The 22,810-nt window shown below is 43.6% G+C and overlaps 1 protein-coding gene across 1 annotated transcript; it reads right to left on the bottom strand.

Annotated features, from left to right (window-relative positions):
• Positions 1–1,914: 1,914 nt before the first annotated feature.
• LOC141476636 (alpha/beta hydrolase domain-containing protein 17B-like) lies at positions 1,915–22,592 on the bottom strand. Its single transcript, XM_074165417.1, has 3 exons — positions 22,126–22,592; positions 2,816–2,995; positions 1,915–2,134 (listed from the first exon to the last, which is right to left on the bottom strand). The coding sequence occupies exons 1-3, from the start codon at positions 22,590–22,592 to the stop codon at positions 1,915–1,917; spliced, it is 867 nt and encodes a 288-aa protein (XP_074021518.1).
• Between the last annotated feature and the right edge of the window lie 218 nt (positions 22,593–22,810).

Raw genomic sequence — 22,810 nt, 5'->3', positions numbered from 1 at the left:
CAAAGAAGTACTTAGTGGCCTTAGTAGCAATCATGTAAATGATATTTATGTTATACAAATGATAACTTGTGACATTATTTTGGCAAGACCAGGATCATTGAGAAGATGATTGGGTACATTTGACCCTTATCTTTCAGGTTAGAAAAAACAACAACCAAAACCCAAAAAAATTAATGTAAAACTAAGCACAAAAAGAAAAGAAAAAATATGGAAAAAGAAATCTATTTTGAGCCCCTCCCTCTATAACAGGGCATAGATCATTTCCAGTGACTGTCTATTCTCATTATATATACGTGTATTTGCTCAAATTTAATGGCCATTACATTTTTCATAAAAAAGGTCTTAGAATCATAGAATAGAGTTGGAAGGGACCTTTAAAAGTCATCTAGTCCAACCCCTTCCCTGCAATGAGCAGGGACATCTTCAATTAGATCAGGTTGCTCAGAGCTCCATCCAACCTGACCTTGAATGTTTCCAGGGATGGGGCATCTACAACCTCTCTGGGAAACCTGTGCCAGTGTTTCACCACCCTCATCATAAAAAGTTCCTTCCTTACATCTAGTCTGAATCTACCCTATTTTAGTTTAAAACCATCACCCCTTGTCCTATTGCAACAGGCCCTGCTAAAAAGTTTGTCCCCATATCTCCTGTAGGCCCCCTTTAAATACTGAAAAGCTGTAATAAGGTCTCCCTGGAGCCTTCTCTTCTCCAGGCTGAACAACCCCAACTCTCTCAGCCTGTCCTCACAGGAGAGGTTTTACAGCCCTCTGATCATTTTTGTGGCCCTCCTCTGGACCCACTCCAACAGGTCCATGTCTTTCCTATGCTGAGGGCTCCAGAGCTGGATGCAGTACTCCAGGTGGGGTCTCAGGAGAGTGGAGTAGAGGGGCAGAATCACCTCCCTTGACCTGCTTCCATTGGTTTTCTGGTCTGCAAGTGCACATCGCTGGCTCATGTCCAGCTTTTCATCCACCAGTACCCCCAAGTACTTCCCCACAGGGCTGCTCTCAATCCCTTCAGCCCCCAGCCTGTATTGATACCACAGGTTGCCCCAACTCAGGTGCAGGACCTCGCACTTGGCCTTGTTGAGCCTCATGAGGTTCACACAGGCCCACTTCTTGAGCTTCTCCAGGTCCCTCTGGATGGCATCCCATCCCTCAGGCGTGTCCAGCCACATCTCTCAGCTTGGTGTCATCCGCAAACTTGCTGAGGGTGCACTTGATCCCACTGTTTATGTCCTTGATGAAGATATTAAACAGTTCTGGTCCCAATATAGCCTCCTGAGGGACACCACTGGTCACCAATCTCCATCTGGACATTGAGCCATTGACCACTACCCTCTGGATGTGACCATCCAACCAATTCCTTATCCACCGAATAATCCACCCATCAAATCCATATCTCTCCAATTTAGAGAGAAGGATGTTGTGAGGGACCATGTCAAAGGTCTTACAGAAGTCCAGATAGATGCTTTTTACAGGACAGCTGTTTAAAAGCCTGTTTTTTACTTTACACCTGTGCAACAAATTAAGTCACAGTACATTTTGAGATATTCAAAAATATTTATAAATTTGCTTTGCGTATGCTAAAACATTTGGCAACACTTTTACAGCATTTCATTTTATATAATTAATATTTCATACTGTATTCCTTGTGATTTTTTTGTACATCTAAAAAAACCCAAAACCCTCAGAGTGATATGAACTTCCAAGCTTTACTGCATGATCATGTCATTCCAGTTTATAATACTGGCATTAAAACCTTCATTAATTATGTTGACAAATCATTACCTGTACATTTAATGAAAGCAACCAACAATGTTTCAAAACACAACCTGCAGATTTTATGTTATGTATTTATCAAGGTGTGCAATTCTGCAGTGGAATGAAAAAGCATGTAAATATACAAAGAAAATTACAAGTTCACCAGTTCATGTGACACAAACTGTTTTAATCTTTCAAGGTACTGTCCATAGAGTTCCACATCATTATGGCCTGCTCCTTCCACCCACAGTGGTTCTACAGGTCTCTGGCAATGCTCAAATAACGTTAGGCCATGTGAAAAGTCAATTACTTCATCTTCAGTCCCATGGATGATTAACACAGGAGATGTTATTTTAGAGATTTTGTCAATGCTGTAAGAAAAAGATTATATCCATGAACAGAGTCAGCTTTATTAAACCTTCTTGAAGGACCAGAGAGTCTTAATTTAATTTTTTGTAATGGTTAAAGGCACAATGCATAATTAAAAGTATAATGTGTAACTTTTTAAATTGTTTAAATCATTAGAAATTTAGATATTATCAACACCCTGGAAGCTATTAGAGTAGCATATGCAAAACTACACGTAAAGGAAAAACCCTAGTGGAAACTACTAGGATTGCATGACAGAGCAATCAATCTTAAAATGGTATTCATTACCATGTTCACTTTAAAAATCAAAGTCATTGGATTGATAAAAATACTCCTTCAGAGTTTTTCCTCAATAGAAAAAGAGCCTGTCAGAACTGGAAGAATTTTGGCTGTAACAATTCACTGCAAGAGAACTACTTGTTAGTATTTAGGGGTTATGTATATGGAAACTAATCGCTTTTACACAAATGCCCACTGAAATGATCCATGATATGAAAAACCCTAAAGATTTACAAAGTTTTGTAAACTCCCTCAAATGTTCCTCATTTTTGTCTGATTATTCTCCAATTATTGTTTTTAAACTGTCTAAAGAAAATTGAGAGTATTTGCCATATTACTCATTTCCCTATTCTACAACTTTTGTAATAGAAAAAAATGCATGCACAAAAAATCCCACAACTCACTTCGGGAATGCATCAAAGCAGTAGGTCTTCTTTGTATCAGGAAAAGCTACTCGCATTCCTGAGGTCAGTGGAGAATGAAGAATTACAGCGGCAGTTTCATACCTAGCAGCAAGATCCACAGATGGTACTGTTCCTATACTTTGGCCATATATAATAACATTTTCAGGGCGGATTCCGTATCTAGAAAATTAAAAACGTTAACAGAAATGTCATTTAAAATTAAACAGATTGGTTTCTACACAACTAGACAAAAAAGCCCCTCTCTAGACAAAAATTTCCTGAAGAGGATAAACTATGGAACAGGAGCTGGTAGAACAAGCAAATATGTTTTATAACATTTCTGATGTAAAATAAAAGGAAAATTATTTACTTTTTATTTGCAGTACTTCTTTTGCCTTATTCCCTGAATGATACTGAAATATGGGTTTATTTTTTAAAATATGGATTTGTGAATGCAGTTACAAGTTTTATACTAGTTGTATACCTTTACTGATAACACTAGTGGACCTGCAACAGAAAACTGATTAGAGCCTTACTTTCTCTATGGTTATCAAGTGGAAAGTAGTCAAACATGCAAAAATTTAATCAGTTTTATTATTCTGATATTTGGTAAAAGCTAAAAGCTGGTAACCCTGCTCAGTAATTTATGGGAACCTAAATGATCCCTATACAGACAGTAGCCAGAATATTATGGATTCTGTGTAACAGCTGTGATGCTTCTTTTATATCACAGTTGCTTTGAAACACTAGCAGGAAGAGAAATATCTAACCTAACCTACAATTGAGACAGCCCAGTAAGCGCTAGAAAATTAAAGTCAAAGCCCCTCATACTTAGATGGAACCACTCTCACTTTTTCTGTAATTAACTGAGGTAGACAACTGAGTTGCTAAACATGAGATTGACACCTATACAAGTCAGATCTAATATATTTTTCTGCACTACTGTGGACACAAAGAGGATCTGATTCCCAAGTAACACAGCAGTACTGAAAAAGCCTGTAAGCAGGGAGTTATGCTGGCAAAGGCAGTATTTCCAGCAGAAAAGAACTACTCATAAATCAATCTATATTAGCAAAATACTCTTAGACACACTTCTACAGTCAGTACTTGTAGCACCTTTTTTTATTTATTTGGGAATGGGAGTACCTTAAATATGAAGGAATAGAAACATAGAATAGTTTGGGTTGGAAGGGACCTTTAAAGGTCACCTAGTCCAACCCCCATGCAATGAGAAGGGACATCTTCAACTAGATCAGGTTGCTCAGAGCCCCGTCCAACCTGACCTTGAATGTTTCCAGGGATGGGGCATCGACCACCTCTCTAGGCAACCTGTTCCAGTGTTTCACCACCCCCATTGCAAAAAATTTCTTCATTATATCTAGTCTCAATCTACCCTCTTTTAGTTTAAAACCATTATTCCTTGTCCTATTGCAACAGGCCCTGCTAAAATACATAGCATTAGGATAAGTTTAATGTCTACCAAATGGCTATATTCCTAGAAGGACAGATAAACTGTTTTAAGCTTACAGGAAGGCTGCAACCTCTCTTACAATAGATGCATGCATCCTTTTTGGAAAAGCCAGGACAGCAGAAGCGAATGAGAACACACATCCACAGAGCAGTTTTCAAATTGGTCCCTTTTGCACAACTCCAGTAAAGCCAGTGTCTTGGGTTTGCATGGCAAGGTTTTGGTAGCAGGGGGCTACAGGGGTGGCTTCTGTGAGAAGGTATTAGAAGCTTCCCCTATGTCCGATAGAGCCAATACCAGCCAGCTCCAAGACAGACCTGCTGCTAGTCAAGGCCAAGCCAATCAGCGACAGTGGTAGCACCTCTGCAATAACATACTTAAGAAGGGGAAAAAAACCTGCTGTGCAACAGCCAAAGAGAGGAGTGAGACTATGTTAGAGCAACAACTATGCAGACACCAAGGTCACTGGAGGAGGAGGAGGAGGAGGTGGTGGTGCTCCAGGCACCAGAGCAGAGATTCCCCTGCAGCCCATGGTGAAGACCATGGTGAGGCAGGCTGTCCCCCTGCAGCCCATGGAGGTTAACGGTGGAGTAGATATCCACCTGCAGCCCATGGAGGACACCCACACCAGAGCAGGTGGATGTGGCAAAAGGAGGCTGTGACCCCATGGGAAGCCTGCACTGGAGCAGGTTCCTGGCAGGACCTGTGACCCCATGGAGAGAGGAGCCCATGCTGGAACAATCTGTTCTTGAAAGACTGCACCCCATGGAAGGGACCCACGCTGGAGCAGTTCATGAAGAACTGCAGCCCGTGGGAAGGACTCATGTCAGAGAAGTTCATGGAGGACTGTGCCCTGTGGGAGGGACCCCATGCTGGAGCAGGGGAAGAGCGTGAGGAGTCCTCCCCTTGAGGAGGAAGGAGCGGCAGAGACAGCGTGTGATAAACTGACTGCAACCCTCATTCCCCTTCCCCCTGTGCCACTGAGGGGGTGGAGGTAGAGAAAATCAGGAGTGAAGTTGAGTCTGGGAAGAAGGGAGGGGTGGAGGGAAGGTGTTTTAAGATTTAGTTTTTATTTTCTAATTACTCTGATTTGATTGGTAATAAATTAAACTAATTTCCCCAAGTCAAGTCCATTTTTCCCATGACAGTAATTGGTGAGTGATCTCACCATGTCCTTATCTTGACCCATGAGCCTTTTGTTATATTTTCTCTCTTCTGTCCAGCTGAGGAGGGGAAGTGATATAGTAACTTTGGTGGGCACCTGGTGTCCAGCCAGGGTCAACCCACCACAGCCAGGGAAAGAGAGGTTAAAAAAACACTATTCAATATTTTATAACTATGGCTAAATAACTGTATAACACCTGGAAAGTATAAGAATTTGTAGAATTTTACAAAACAGCAAAATTATTAATAAAGTCTAAAGGCCTTGAAATCCATAATATTAAAAAAAGGATGTTTCACATGTATAAAAATACTGAAACACATCAAACAAGCAAAACCAAAAATCCACAAGTACTTTTCAATAAGCTAGAAAACATATCAGTGTGTAATAAACAGTCAATTAAAGAAAGCTACAAATATTTCAAGAACAACAAAGTTACATTTAAATATTACTAAAATACAAAACACATTACCAGAGCTCATTGAGCTCATTAGGAACCTCCAAAAGCATTCTAGAGGCTAAAAACAGTGTTCACAGCTAATGAATATATATATATATAACAAATAGAGGTCTGCTAGAGTGAAACAAAATATATAGAAGCATCAACAGTTATATTCATAGAATCTATCTATACCATGGCTATTTTCAATTCCTATCAGTGTTTCCTATAAAGAGTTTCTAGGATTAAAATCAAATTAAGACTTCTTAAACACTAAGGCTCAATCACCATTCTACAGCTACAGGCAAAACTCCAACCTCACAACAGTTCTCAGAGCATAAAAAAAACCAATTAAAACTTGTCATTCCGATTAATAATGATTTTCTCAAAATTTCAACACACAAATACAGTAAATTAATGCTTTCAAGCTTAAAAAAATCATAGAATCACAGAATGGTTGAGGTTGGAAGGAGACCTCTGGAAAGCATCTGGTCCAACACCCCTGCTCAAGCAGGGCCACCTAGAGCCAGTTGCCCAAGACCATGTCCAGATGACTTTTGAATATCTCCAAGTATGGAGGCTCCACCACCTCCCTGAGCAAACTGTGCCAGTGTTCTTTCTATGACAATGTGACCCACCTTTTTGATGCGGGGAAGGCCATGGATGTCGTCTACCTGGACTTTGGTAAGGCCTTTGACACTGTCCCCCACAGTGTTCTCCTGGGGAAGCTGGCGAATCATGGCATAGACAAGTGTACTCTTCACTGGGTAAAAAACTGGCTGGATGGCCGTGCCCAGAGAGTTGTATTTAATGGGGTGAAATCCAGTTGGTGGCCAGTCACCAGTGGTGTCCCTCAGGGCTCAGATTTGGGGCCAGTCTTGTTTAATATCTTTATTGATGACCTAGATAAGGGGATTGAGCGCACCCTCAGTAAGTTTGCAGATGACACCAAGCTAGGTGGGAGTGTTGATCTGCTTGAGGGTCAGAAGGCTCTACAGAGGGACCTGGACAGGTTGGATCAATGGGCCAAGGCCAATGGGATGAGGTTCAATAAGGCCAAGTGCCGGGTCCTGCATTTCGGTCACAACAACCCCAGGCAACGCTACAGGCTTGGGGAAGAGTGGCTGGAAAGCTGCCCAGCAGAAAAGGACCTGGGGGTGTTGGTGGATAGCCGGCTTAACATGAGCCAGCAGTGCGCCCAGGTGGCCAAGAAGGCCAACGGCATCCTGGCCTGTATCAGGAATAGCATGGCCAGCGGGAGTAGGGACGTGATCGTGCCTCTGTACTCAGCACTGGTGAGGCCTCACCTCGAGTACTGTGTTCAGTTTTGGGCCCCTCACTACAGGAAGGACATTGAAGTGCTGGAGCGTGTCCAGAGGAGAGCCACCAAGCTGGTGAGGGGTCTAGAGAACAAGTCATATGAGGAGAGGCTGAGGGAACTGGGCATGTTTAGTTTGGAGAAGAGGAGGCTGAGGGGGGACCTCAATGCCCTCTACAACTACCTGAAAGGAGGGTGTAGAGAGGTGGGTGTTGGCCTCTTCTCCCAAGCGAATAATGACAGGACCAGAAGAAATGGTGTAAAGTTGCACCAGGGGAGGTTTAGATTAGATATTAGGAAGAATTACTTTACTGAGAGAGTGGTCAGGCACTGGAACGGCCTGCCCAGGGAGGTGGTGGAGTCGCCATCCCTGGAGGTATTTAAGAAATGTGTAGACATGGCACTTCAGGGCATGCTCTAATGCCCGAGATTGTTGGTTTGTGTCTGTTTGTGAGTGGGTGTGGTGTGTGGGTCTTTGTTTTGTTTTGGTGTGGTTTTTTTTGGGTGGGTTTTTTTTTTTTTGTTGGTTGGACTCGATGATCTCAAAGGTCCCTTCCAACCAAGAAAATTCTGTGATTCTGTTCAGTTATCCTCACAGTAAAAAAGTTCAGGCAGAACCTCCCGTGTTTCAGATTGTGCTCGTTGCTTCTTGTCCTGTCACTGGACACCACTGAAAAGAGCCTGAAAAGAGGCTCTGCCTTTATACCATCCCTTCAGATATTTATATACATTAATAAGATTCCCACTGAGCCTTTTCTTTTCTAGGCTAATCAGTCCCAGCTCTCTCAGCCTTTCCTCATAGAAAAGATGCTCCAGTCCCTTCATCATCTTTGTGGCCCTTTGTCCACAAAGTGACCTTCATTGGACTATCTCCAGTATGTCCATGTCCCTCTTGTGCCTCACCAGCAGTGAATAAAAGGAAAGGATCACCTCCCTCAAACTGCTGGCAATACATCTCCTAATGCAGCCCAGGATACCATTAGCCTTCTTTGCCACAAGGGCGCATTGCTGGCTCATGTTCAACCTGGTGCCCACCAGGACCCCCAGGTCCTTTTCGGCCAAGCTGCTTTCCAGCTGGTCAGCCTGCAGCATATGCTGGTGAATGGGGTTATTCCTCCCCACATGCAGGACTTGGCACTTCCCCTTGTTGAACTTCATCAGGTTCCTGTCAGCCCGTTTCTCGAGCCTGTCGAGGTCCTTCTGGATGGCAGCACAACCCTCTGGCTTAACAGCCACTCCTCCCAGTTCTGTATCATCATCAAACTTGCTGAGGGTACACTCTGCCCCACCATCCAGATCATCAATGAAGATGTTGAACACGACTGGACCCAGTATAGACTGCTGGGGTATACCACTAGTCACTGGCCTCCAACTAGACTTCGTGCCACTGATCACCACCCTCTGGGCCCAGTCATTTTATTCATCCAGCCCATATTTCAACAGCTTGTCTATGAGGATCTTCGGAGAGACAGTGTCAAAAGCCTTCCTGAACGCTAGGTAAACATTATCCACTGCTGTCCCCTCATCTACCAAGCCATTCATTTCAACACAGAAGGTTATCAAGTTGGTCAAGCATGACCTCCCTTTAGTGAATCCATGCTGACTACTCCTGATGACTTCCTTGTCTTTCATATGCCTGGAAATGGTTTCCAGGATTAGCTGCTCCATCACCTTCTTGCCCTTCTCGAAGATGGAGGTGACGTTTCCTTTCCTCCAATCCTGAGATACCTCTCCCAATCGCCATGATCGTTCAAAGTTTATTGAGAGCAGCCTTGCAATGACATCTGCCAGCTTCCTCATCACTCATGCATGCATCCCATCAGGGCTCATGCACTTATGCATGTACAATTTACTTAAGTGTTCCTTAATCGGGTTGTCTTCCACCAAGGGTACATCTTCCTTGCTCCAACCTTTCCCACTGGTCTCTGAGGCCTGGGATTCCTGAAGGCCAGTCTTACTTGTAAAAGACTGAGGCAAAGGCGGCTTTCAGTACCTCAGCCTTCTCCATGTCCTGTGTATCCAGGTCTCCTGCGTCATTCAGCAGAGAGGTCACATGTTCCCTAGCCCTCCTTTTGTCACCAATGTACTTAGAGAAGCCTTTCTTGTTGCCTTTTACATCCCTTCTCAGATTCAACTCTATGTGGGCTTTGGCTTTCCTAACTGCTTCTCAGCAGGCTCAGGTAGTGTCTCTGTATTCCTTCCAGTTTACCTGTCCCTGCTTCCACCCTTTATATGCTTCCTTTTCATGTTTGAGTTTCGCCAGGAGCTCCCTGCTCATCAATGCAGGCCTGTCAGCATTTTTGCTTGACTTTCTGCTCATTGGGATGGACAGCTCTTGAGCTTGGAGGACGTGATCCTTGAACATTAACCAGCTTTCTTGGACCTGTCTTCCCTCCAGGGCTTTATTCCATGGGACTCTTCCAAGCAGATCCCTGAAAAAGCCAAAGTCTGCTCTCCTGAAGCCTAGAGTTGTGAGCCTGCTTTTTGCCCTGCTCCCTCCCCTCACAACCCTGAACTCCACCATGTCATGGTCACTGCAGCCAAGGCTGCCTTCGACCTTCACATCCTCAACAAACTCCTCCTTGTTGGCAAATATGAGATCCAACAAAGCAACTCTCCTTGTTGGCTCTTTGTACTGATTTTGGCTGGGATAGAGTTAAATGTCTTCATAATAGCTTGTATGGTGCTATGTTTTGGATTTGCAATGAAAATGTTGTTGATAATACAGGGATGTTATAGTTACTGCTCAGCAGTGCTTACACAGAATCAAGGACTTTTCTGCTTCTCACACTGCCCTGACAGCAAACAAGCTGGGGGTGCACAAGAAGCTGGGAGAGGACACAGCTGGGACAGCTGACCAAAGGGATCACAGAATGATATGGGGTTGAAAGGGACCTCTGGAGATCATCTAGTGCAACCCCCCCGCCAGAGCAGGTCCACCTAGAGCAGGTTGCACAGGAATGCATCCAGATGGGTTTTGAATATCTCCAAAGAAGGAGACTCCACCACCTCTCTGGGCAGCCTATTCCAGCGCTCTGCCACCCTCAAAGCAGTTACTCCTCATGTTTACATGGAACTTATGTTCAAGTTTGTGCCCGTTACCTCTTGTCCTGTCACTGGGCACCACTGAAAAAAGACTGGCCCCATCCTCTTGACACCCACCCTTTAAGTATTTATAGGTGTTGATCATATCCCCCCTCAGCCTTCTCTTCTCCATACTAAAAAGACCCAAGTCCCTCAGCCTTTCCTCGTACGAGAGATGTTCTAGTCCCCTAATAATCTTTGTAGCCCTCTGCTGTACCCTCTCCAGCAGTTCCCTGTCCTTGCTGAGGGTACACTCCATCCCCTCATCCAGGTCATTGATGAATATATTGAAGAGGACTGGACCCAGTACTGACCTCGGGGGACTCCACTTGTTACAGACCTCCAACTAGATTCTGTGCCCCTAATAACAACCCTCTGAGCTCTGTCTTTCAGCCAGTTTTCAATCCACCTCACTGTCCATTCCTCTAATCCACACTTCCTAAGCTTACCTATGAGGATGCTGTGGGAGACGGTGTCAAAAGCCTTGCTGAAGTCAAGGTAGACAACGTCCACCGCCCTCCCCTCATCTATCCAACCAGTCACGCCATCATAGAAGGCTATGAGGTTAGTCAGACATGATTTCCCCTTGGTGAATCCGTGTTGACTACTTCTGATAGCTTTCTTTTCCTCCATATGCTTTGAGATGACGCCCAGAACGAGCCATTCCATCATCTTTCCAGGGATGGAGGTGAGGCTGACCGAACTGTAGTTTCCCGGGTCCTCCTTCTTGCCCTTTCTGAAGACTGGGATGACATTGGCTTTCCTCCAGTCCTCAGGCACCTCGCCTGTTCTCCAGGACCTTTCAAAGATGATGGAGAGCAGCCCAGCAATGACTTCTGCCAGCTCCCTCAGCCCTCCTGGGTGCAGCCCATCAGGACCCATGGACTTGTGGGTATCCAGTATACTTAACTTGATCTTCCTCCACCAAGAGAAAGACTTCCTTTGTCAAGTCTGTCTCTGATTCTTCCAAATTCTGTGGCTCCTGAGGGCTGGCCTGAGCAGTAAAGACTGTAGCAAAGAAAGCATTTAGCAACTCCGCCTTCTCTGCATCCTCCATCACCATGGCACCCGTCTCATTCAACAGTGGGCCCACACTTTCTCTAGTTGTCCTTTTGCCTCCAATATAGTTGAAAAAACCCTTCTTGTTGACTTTGACATCCCTTGCCAGTTTTAATTCCAAGGAGGCCTTGGCTTTCCTCGTTTCATCCCTGCATACTCTGATGGCATTCCTGCCATCTTCCCAAGCGGTCAGTCCCTCCTTCCACGCAGTGTAAACTTCCTTCTTCCACTTGAGCTTTTTCAGAAGCTACCTGCTCAACCATGCAGGTCTCTGGCTTCCCTTGCCTGATTTCTTGCTCTTAGGGATGCACCGATCCTGAGCTTAGAAAAAGCGGTATTTGAATATCAACCAGCTCTCTTAAGCTCCCCCCCCTTCCTAAAGGGAAGGTTTAAGGAACCTAAAGGGGGCTTACAGGAAAGATGGGGAGGGACTCTTCATGAGGGAGTGGAGCGATAAGACAAGGGGTAATGGTTTTAAATTGGAAGAGGGGAGATTTAGATTAGATATTAGGAAGAAATTCTTTACCGTGAGGGTGGTGAGGCACTAGAACAGGTTGCCTGGGGAAGTTGTGGATGCCCCATCCCTGGAAGTGTTCAAGACCAGGGTGTATGGAGGTTTGAGCAACCTGGTCTAGTGGGAGGTATCCCTGCCCATGGCAGGGGGGTTGGAACTCGATGATCTTTAAGGTCCCTTCCAATCTAAACCATTCTATGACAGTAATTGGTGAGTGATCTCCCTGTCCTTATCTTGACCCATGAGCTTTTTGTTATATTTTCTCCCTCTGTCCTGTTGATGGAGGAGTGATAGAATGGCTTAGTGAGCACCTGGCAGCCAACCAAGGTCAACCCGCCACACAAGAAAAAAGTGACATCAGTATTGGTAACTTAAACAGGGCCTTAGAATTACAAGACATCCTGAAGAAAGGAAAAGTGACAGTTAAAGAGCTATGCTCCAAGTTAAAGATCAGATGACAAGAGCTGAAAAGATATGCTGCAAAACCTGTTGATATCTTTGAAAACTCATTATGTTGGTCATAACAATACAAATGCTACTATCCACTCAAGTAATGTTAGGTAACTTACGCCAGGATAAACAGACCTTCATTTTTTGGGGTGTTTTGTTAGTTTATTTGTTTTTAAGGCTGTGGTCATCTGAACGGACCTTAGAACAAAAAAAATCTGAAAGCTGTTGTGCATAGATGTATATTCTCAGAGAAAGCAATGTCAGGGACAAGTTACTCTGGACTGAATCTGGCATAAAATTTAGGCATATATTTTCTGCAGTTTAAAGGATTCCCACAACATTTTTCTTTCTCATAGCAACCAAAATTTCAATTCCTTTCAACACCCGACTCATTCTTTATGTTTACGCACCTAAAGACTACCTTCATCAAAAACATGTTGAACTTCAAGAACAGTATATATGTAGAACTAAACGTACCACAAGTTTGCTAGCATCTACATAGAGCATCTGAGAGCTCACAAACTTCTGACCTAGCAGTACACTAAAGATGCAGGTTAACATTCCTGTTAAGCCAATACATTGCCAAGGAGAACAAAGCCACTTTCCTATTTGCATCTTCCACCACCTGTTCCCTTTCACTGGGGCTTGCAAACTACTTTACTAAACTGAACTAATCTCTTCGGGGAGCATGGTATCAACTAATTTTCTGTTCCTTTGTCCTGGCCATCTCCGGGATCAGACAAGAAAGGACATGCCACTGGTAGGGTGAAGGAAGCAGCAAGCCAATATACCATTTTAACTGTACCATCAGACCACTCCCTAGTATCAGCACCCAAGCTAACACAATGCCACTGATAAAGCTAGTTTTCTCTTCTATGAGCCTATATATGTTGATTAGACATAGATGGTTTCTTGTAATGGAGGCAATCCTGAATGTTCCTGTCTGATCTTTTCAGCTTCTGGCAGGGGAAGAAAAAGGAAAAAAAAAAAATAATTGTTTGACTAAATAAATTTAATTTGTAACCTTTACAACAATCTTCATGACATGCTCTAGCAGAAACTCCTTTATAATTTTTGCTTCTCCCTTTGTAACAAAAGACCTTTGCTATATTTTTCAAAACACTTATCTTAGTAGCAGCCTTTTCCCTCTCTCTACTGATCAGATTTATTTTGTTACCAAATTGCCAAATACATGTCTGGCTGTAACAAGTGATTATTTTTTTGTTTTGTTTTGTTTTTTTTTAAGACTTCAGTCACCTTAAACAAGAAGATACCAGCTGAAATCATCATAATAAACTTGGCCTTATGCTCTGGAGAGGCTACTGTTTGTGAAGCCTCATATTGTTTGTTACAATATGTAACACAGACATAGCCAAGTGACAGCAACACTTGGGGCACATGGAACAAGGCAGGAACAAGGAACAATCACATCCTGAGGAAGTTTTAAATGCAGGTTTCAGGACCTTTTGTCATCATGCGCATAACACATGAGATTACATCTGCAAATTCCAGAACATGAAGGGCATGAACATGTTTCACATCTTTAGCTATACACATTCTATGCCATGAATAAGATTTATGAGTATATCTCTCTTCTTCAACTCAGATCAACCTTCTATGGCCTATGCAATATAACACTGCTAAAAAAAAAAAAGGGAACTATGTTTTATGGGAGGCAAGGTCATAGGCCATGCATGTACTAATCAACAAACTGCACCTCAGCCTCTCTCACGCTGGTTTGGCCTTTTATAAACTTTACAAAGTTACTGGTACATTTTTTTTATTGGCAACATTTCTCTTCATGATAATTTTAGACTGCTTTTCCCTGTAAGGGTACATGGAAGGTGAGAGCCTCTGCTGCACTGAGGCTATCTAATCAAGGACCTTTCCAATGCAAAATGGTAAAGTAAAGGGGCAAGGCATAAACAAGAACAGAGACACAAAGCTGGCAGACAAGGGATAACAGTACCAAAGACCAAAAGTCTCCAGTTACTAATTAATGGGCCATTAAAATCCAGGCACCTGGATTTTGTAACTGATAAGTGAGAAACAAGAGGATTTGGAATATTTGAGGGGGTGCCAACTGATGAGAAAATGTGCAGGGGAAGGAAATCATCGAGGAACAGACATAAAAGGGGCCAGTCAGTATGCTTGTCTGACCAAGCCCTGCAGGCTGTTGTATCTTGTTATTAATTCTTAACTGTCTCATGCATGCGTACGCTGCAAGAACTAAGCTACTGGTGAGACCAGTGTGAACAGATATGGGGTCAGGAACTTGAGTCGGACCAGGGGTGTAAGCATCCCTAGGCCTGCAGTGTCAGCAGCTGGAGCAAGTGGAAGTCTCAGTGCCAGCCACTGGAACAGGTAAGAGTCTTGGCCACTAGCCACTGGGGTGGGAATGGCATGCGTCCTGAGAACCAGTTACTACTGGGAGGGAACAGGGTGAATGAAGTAAGTACAGGGCTCAGCATCAACAACTGGAGCAGAGCTTTGGGTCACAAGCCCACGTACCTGGGCACCAGCTGTTGGGGAGCAGGGGAAAATAATTGCATCTTCCTGTGGGAGACTGGCTAGCTGAGAAGGGTCGCATAGACATGATCCAGCTGGCCGAGCAAGAACTTGAGAAACATCGGATTCAGCCCCCGTAACTGCTGGGCTGGCAAGGACACCCTGTCCTTGACTGTAATTGTTGTATGATAACAGGGAGGTTGCAGCTGCTCAGGCATGGGAAAAAGAGGATGAAAGTAACTGTAAAGAAGGAACTAAGGGCGGGGTTGAAGTTTGGAGGACAGGCCAATCAGAAAGATGTATTGCAGAATATGTATTAGCTAATTATAACGAAGCATAAAAGACGGCTGTACTGTTCAATAAACGAAGCTTGCTGATCACTCATATTGAGTGACCCTGTCTTCCCTCCGTCGCGACAAATGGCGCCCGAACAGGGACCCTAGAGAGGGCTGAACCTGCGAGCCACGAGTCGACGGAGCCTGGGTACCGGTCCTGAAAGCAGCGCAGGAGGCGAAAGGGATTAAGGGATTGATCCCCGCGCCCGGGAGCGCCTATAGAGGGTCCCGCCGGCCACGCGCCACCGAGGTCTTGCAAAGGCTGCAACAGCGCTGACAGAGGTATGAATAGACAAGCGGCGTATGATTTGCTCAAATGCTTTTTAGAAAAGCAGAGCATTTAGGGTATAGATAACGAAGGTATGAATAGACAAGCGGTGTACGATTTGCTCAAATGCTTTTTAGAAAAGCGGAGCGTTCAGGGTATAGATTGTAAAAGGGAGTTGCCTGGGTTATTAGCGTATGGAGTAGCGAGAGGTTGCTTTGATAATCCAGATACGGTTTTTGAACACAAGGAATGGCGTAAATATGGGGATAAATTGCTTGACGAAGTTATATGCGATAATAAATCAGCCAAAAAGTTATTTGGTTTGTTTATCGATCGAGTAGCAAACGCCATACAGGCGGCCGGGGTGCCCGATTATCTCAAAGGCACTATACTAAAGCAGTGTGCTATACAAAATAGTAATCCGGCCACGCGTAACATCTTGGCTACATTGCCAGGGACATGGACCATTGAGGAAGGACTAGAAAGAATGGCACAGGTACCGGTGGGGCCACAGGCAATGTTAGTTGAGGCAGTAAAGGAGCTAGGGAATAGTTTAAAGGAACACGCGCAGGCTACGCAGAGTCAGGTTTTAGCAGCCCTTGCTCCTTTGCAAACCTCTGCTGGGCGGTCAAATGCCCGCGGCCCACCTCGTTTGCAGTGCTTCCGTTGCGGCGTCGCCGGACACACGAGGCGGGACTGCAATGCCAACTCCATGTGGTGCAAGAACTGTCGATCAGACACTCACAACGAAGCTGCCTGTCGTCAAGCTGGATCGGGAAACGGACGACCCAGCGGGGAAAGCCGCCCTGCGCCGACACAAAAAGCGGCTGCCTACCCAGCAGCGCACAACCCCTTCCTCTCCGGCCAGCCACAAGCGGAAGCCTCGGAACGGATCCTGCAACGCCAGTGCAGCTTACTGAGCAACAAAGACAAACGCTGCAACAAATAGCTTCTATGGTAACTACGCGCTCCACGCATCGGCGCGTTGAAGGTCTGCCCATTGACTTGACTGTTTTATGTGGTGAGCAGTATCTTATGGCAGCCTTAACTCAGCAAAAAAATAAAAACGGGGGAGAAGCAGGGGTCCACCACTATCGTATTGGAATGGATAGCCCCTCCGCTACAACCACAGCGGACAATACAGGAAAAAATTGCCACGCTAGCAGATCTGATCAGGAAGGGTCGGTGCCGTATCCTACAGGTGGATGGCACCCCGCCAAGCACAATATGGGTGCCAATAAAGCAAATTGACCTGGAATGGTACTTGCAGAATTCCAAGGAGCATGATTGTATGAAAGCGAGGAGCAAAAGACCATGGCAAGGGTGCGCTGGAAGATCACCAGGGAGGTTAACAGAATCCTTGGGCAACAACAATCACAAATCTTGACCAGAGTGTGCGGGGATGGCATTAAGGTCCCCCGCCTGTGGCTGGTCAGTCCCCTGGATTGGGGGGAGTTGTGTCGTCGTTTTGCTACTACGCCTCCTCGCCAACGGACCCCACGGCAACGCGGGCAGCGTCGCTGCCGTCAGCCTCCACGAAGTTCAACCAACTAAAAACATGTGGGTCACGTGGGCCAACCAAACAGGGCAGACCTCCTTTTGTCTGTCCCTCGCCTCGGCTACTGATCCCTTTCGAACCTGTTTGTTTGGCGCGCCTATAGGAGACCCTGAGCATCTAGCCACTGTAATGAAAGGGTTCTTTACAGGCAACTGTACTAACCAAGACAAGGTGTCTGAAACTGCATCATGCAGAATTAATAGCCTTAATGTTACGCTAGGCCCCTGCTATCTGGGCCAACTAACACTGTTTGCTCCAGATATACATACCCTCAGATATCATACTAGAAATAGTCGATCTCTTTCTACCCTAGGTTCTGATTGTAATGACAATGTGGAGTTGTGGGGGACAGCAACTAACGTAGTCGCCTCTATCATCCCCGCTGTTGGGACCGCACATGCTTTAGCTAACATAAAGAAGCTTGCTTGTTGGGCAGTTAAGCAATCTAATGTAACCACGCAAATAATTATGGAATTAAGGAAGGTCTTCTTTGGGTTGGTATCATTATACTGATTCTGATAGCAATACGTGCAATACTGGGATGTGTAGTTAAGAAAGTTGAACAAGTCACCGAAAAGGTATTACTTGCCCAAAATAAAAACGAGGGAATTGTGGGAGACTGGCTAGCTGAGAAGGGTCGCATAGACATGATCCAGCTGGCCGAGCAAGAACTTGAGAAACATCGGATTCAGCCCCCGTAACTGCTGAGCTGGCAAGGACACCCTGTCCTTGACTGTAACTGTTGTATGATAACAGGGAGATTGCAGCTGCTCAGGCATGGGAAAAGAGGATGAAAGTAACTGTAAAGAAGGAACTAAGGGCGGGGTTGAAGTTTGGAGGACAGGCCAATCAGAAAGATGTATTGCAGAATATGTATTAGCTAATTATAACGAAGCATAAAAGACGGCTGTACTGTTCAATAAACGAAGCTTGCTGATCACTCATATTGAGTGTCCCTGTCTTCCCTCCGTCGCGACATCTTCCCTCAACCTGGTGCCCACGTGCAATTCACTAGAAAACTTCAAGCTGGATTAGCCTGCAAGTAGTAAGCCCCAGGTCCAGGTAGGGATATCAGACAGGCAGAGGGTCCATGTTGGTATTCAAGGGGACCTGCACGTGTGGAGTGCTTGTCAGACAAGCACATGAATGCACACATCTGTTGGCTAGCAAGCATCAAGCTAGACTATCTGGCAAATAGGAGACCTGTGAATCAGGTAAGAGGACCCAGGCATGGCCCACAGTAAGCAACAGTGACAAGGCTGTTTGGCTTCCTGAAGTTAGATCTAGGTCATAAGGCAACTCTGGCAAGCTTTCAGGTATCTGTTTGAGCACCCCTCACCCTGCATTTGCCTGGGGCTGATTAAACATCATCTTCCTTGCTAGGATGTCAAAGGCCTTCACAGACTAGGGCAGCAGAAGATGGGTATATCCCAGAATGACTACTGGCATTTCAACATTTCGTAGCTATGACAGTCAAAAGATGCAGCCTCACTTACAGCTTTTATATAGTCCCACACCCGTGAATATGGGAGCACTGTGCACCTTTCCCAAACATGACAATGAATTACCTTGTCATCTTCCAGAGTCAGCATCCACATAGCTAAGTACCGATCCCTATTAAAACACTCAAAGCAGGTGAAAAATGAGGATAACGCAGAAGCTGCATCTTCCTTTTTCCTTTTCTGCTCTGCTGCCTCACAAACTGAAGCAGCCTCCAGCACAAGGGCTGCTATTTAACTTGCAAGAATCACATGGGGTGTGTGTATTTACACTCATGTGCCCTTTGCACTCAAGGTTGTGAAAAGATGAGATGTTTTGCCTCTATATATTCAGAAAACATTTGGACGCCAAACCAGCTTTCTACATCCATGTACACGAATGACAATATTCACATACTGTTACTAGAGCCACTTTTTTTTTAAAAAACAAAACACAAACAGTGTTGTACTACCCTCGCCATCCCCCTGAATATTAGTTCACAGACTATTTCATCTCAGGTCTCTAGTCCCCACTGGAAAGTTGTGCCAATTTACAAAAGGCCATCAGGATTGTCCTTCCAAAACACCACATAAAACGCAAGCAGCTGTGTTAACTGTAAAATGAAATCCACATCAGTATTTCAATTGCCCCAGAAACACCTTTTAATGCTGGGTCCTATGATCCCATTTTTCACAAAAGGGAATGTAGAGGGCCGTGGATGGCTGTGATCAACCTCCCACAGCAATAATTTCTCTGTTCCTTTCTTTGTCCCATCACATAACCTGGGAGACATGGTTTGAAAGCCTAGGATCCCTTCTCTTCTCTCATCCCAGTAACACGAATTTCAAAGGAGTTACAGCTATATTTATGTCCATCCAACAAACAATCCAGAGATTTGTTTTTGCAGAACACTGACATCATAAATGTTGATTGTGTAATCATTGTAATACTGACAAAACAGGCTATGCTAGAAAAAAAAAAGAATTAATATTGCAGCAAATGCTCAAAGGCTGTATTTCAGCCCACATATTAATCAAATATTTAAATACAGCTGTTTCAGGGCTCAATAGAATACCATGTACTCCAAACTATAGGAGCCAGTATACCCAAAATCATGTACTAGATTTGTCCCCTCTCCATTCAATATTCAGATACAAAGACAAAACCAGGTCTACAAGTTGGAAAGTTGCCAGAAGTAGCACAGAGGAAACTAGTAGTCCCAACCACGTTTTAATTAATGAAAAAAACCTTAAGTTTGTGCTTGCAAAATCCACAAATTAGGCAGAACAATCCAAGCTTTATAACACCCTATTACATATTTCTAAAGAAGTTTTTGATACAACAACAAATGCAGGCAATAGATGTGCTCGAGGTGAAATCATTCCTGAACTGGAAAGGGAAAAGCAAATATATGGAGCATGTATTTATTTAGGAGTCCGTCCCCCCCAAAGGCTCTTCAGAAAAGGGCATATTCCAATGGAATGTATTAAGAGCATATTCAGATGGGATATTATTCTGATCAATAATCTGATTTGATTGGGGAAAATATACTATGGGTTGTTGAAATACAGAGGGGAGAATTCAACTCGCAATCACGTTTCCTTTAATGTTTTCAATCAGACATTATTCGGGGGAGAAATATGTTAATTACTAATTAGTTCATGTAACAGAGACTGTAAACAGATATAAACAAGCAATTAAGCTTCATCATCTACTTTGCTTCTGTTTTGCTGATACGTATAACTATCGATTGTTTTCCACATTGACCAAAAACATAACGTAGTTTGCAGCCAGTGTTACTGTCTTTCACCAAGTAGCTATCTTCCAGATAACCTGTCAACTACAGACCACAGTCACCAATGCACCAGTTGTAGCTCTTTGTATACAGAAAGATGTCTAGTTATATCCCAACTTTCTACTATAATCAAGAGAAATGCCAAAACTACCCTAACTACACAGAACAAGCATTTTAGAATAATATCGGAGACTGAATACCTGTCCCCTGTGGTTGTATGAGGTTTAATATATGATTAAAATACATGCTTCTTTAAAAAGGAAGCATCAATCCCTTGTTATAATGTAGTAAAAATTCAATACAACGGGTGTACTTAAAACCCAGAAAAGGGATAATCCTCTCTAAAGTAACAGAGAAATGGTTACAATTACATGGAACAAGTTCAAAAGTCACTGTGACAATCAGGCCTCAATATTTTCACAATCTCTATGCATGCCCCTACATTAAGTCACATGCTTGATAATATATTATTAAACAGCATACTCAGATTGTGATGATCCAACTATAATAAGCTGCACAATAGTAAAGTTCAGTTTTCACAGCTTTTTTATTGCTAAATATGCAATATGATGGTAATTTTGTGACCATCTATTCTTATGGTCACATAGTATTTTCAAAAATAATCTTCTTGTAGTTTGGGCATTTGTAGAATTTGAACAATTTTGCTTTTCAGTGGAACAAGCCATGGTGAAAAAAATGCTCTCAAATTTAAGAAGTGGGTGTTCAGTACTGTATTTATTTGGTGCTTGAGCTTCTTCTATTTATTGGAGAATGCCTCTATGGCCTTTTAACTTACCATTTAATTTCTCTAAAACCAGAGGCTGTAGCTGTTCGTCTGAATTCTGAAACAAAGGCGACCAGAACACTACAACAAAATTTTGGCAGTCTTGCTGGGGTCCCCTTTCTACTACCCCTCCCTACAAAAACTAGGCAATAGATGCATCTAAAAAAACAATTTGCATTTTTCTCTCACCCACATCAAACCAGTGGCTCAGTTACTGTGCAATCAATTATTATAGACTTTTTTCTTCTCTTCTGAGATTTCCAACTGAGGAGATCCCAAATGGTGATAAAGTAAGGATTATCTTCTAATCATTCAAGCAAGACCAAAATGGAATGACATTTATTAGTGTATATTTCAATTTCTCTAGTACATCAACACTATGTAATAATTCTGCTAAATATCGACAATGCCTTCAGTATAAAACACCACCAACCAGCTTTGATATGAAACCATTAATCTAATCCTAAAATACAGTATTTCTATTTAAACTGCCAGTGCAGATTAATTACAACCATTTAGAAAGCATGCTGGAAAACTGTACCGGGTCTGGCTGAGATGGAGTTAACTTTCTTCATAGCAGCTTGTATGGTGCTGTGTTTTAGACTTGGGACTAAAACAGTGCTGATAACACACCAATGTTTTAGCTATAGCTGAACAGTGCTTGTGCAATGGCAAGGCCTTCTCAGTTTCTCACTCTGCTGCTGCTGCCCCCCTCCACCCCCAGTAAATAGATTGAGGGGTGAGCAAGAGGTAAAGAGGGCACAAAACCAGGACAACTGACCAAAAAGATAGTCTGTGGAATATGACATCACACTCAGCAATAAAATTGGAAGTTAATCTTTCCAAGGTAGCTGTTGTTTGGAGACCAGTTGGGCATCAGTCTGCCTGTGGGAGGTGGGGATTGCCTTGGCATCACTTACATTCCCCCTCCCCTCACTTATTAAACTTTTATCTTGACCCATGAGGAGTTTTTTTTCCTCACTTTTGCTCTTCCAATTCTCTCTCCCATCCTACTGGGGGGAGGGAGGGAGCAAGCAGCTCACACTGGTCAACCTATCACAAAAATAAAAATGGCCACAGATATCTTACCTTGTTCTAAGAGCCACCCAAGCAGCATCAATGTCAGCATACAGATTCTTCTCTGTTGGCTTCCCAGAACTTGCACCATATCCAGAATAATCATATGAGAATACGTTGCAATTAATTCGTGAACCCAGTCCTATATAAAAGCTGCTCATCTGACCTAGGTCAACAGCATTTCCATGTGAGAAGAGCAAAGTATACTTGGCATCAAGTGAGCAACGCACAAACATACAGGCAATCCTGTTACCTTTATTCGTTCTAGTCATGAAACACTCGATGGCATCTTTTTCTCTAGAAGAATACTGCCAGTCTGCTCGCTCTGAAAGATGTAGAGTCCAGCAAGTACCACTCTCATCACAAATTAGTGTGTACGTAGGATCAGGAGGTAAAAATGCCAGTTTGGAAGCAATTTTCCCTGGGCATGGTGGACAACAGAACAGGCAACACAGTTCACTAAAGGAAAGATTATTCATCTTCTAGTCTGAAATAGGAAGAGAGAACGGTATCAGTTTCTAGTTACAATCCCATACTAAAAAAGCCTCATGAAAATTACAAACTTTGTCTCTCCAGTAAATAAGCAATTTCCATAGAAACATTTAACAAAACATATTTAAATATATAAGCAAATTTCTATATAAGTTTATTTGATATCAAGTGCTTTAAAATCAGCATGCTATAAAAACAGTGATAA

This window comes from Numenius arquata, chromosome W (genome assembly GCF_964106895.1).
Source record: "Numenius arquata chromosome W, bNumArq3.hap1.1, whole genome shotgun sequence".
NCBI lineage: Eukaryota > Metazoa > Chordata > Aves > Charadriiformes > Scolopacidae > Numenius > Numenius arquata.
Note: the sequence above shows the minus strand (reverse complement) of the source record. Positions and strands in the feature narration are given on the sequence as shown.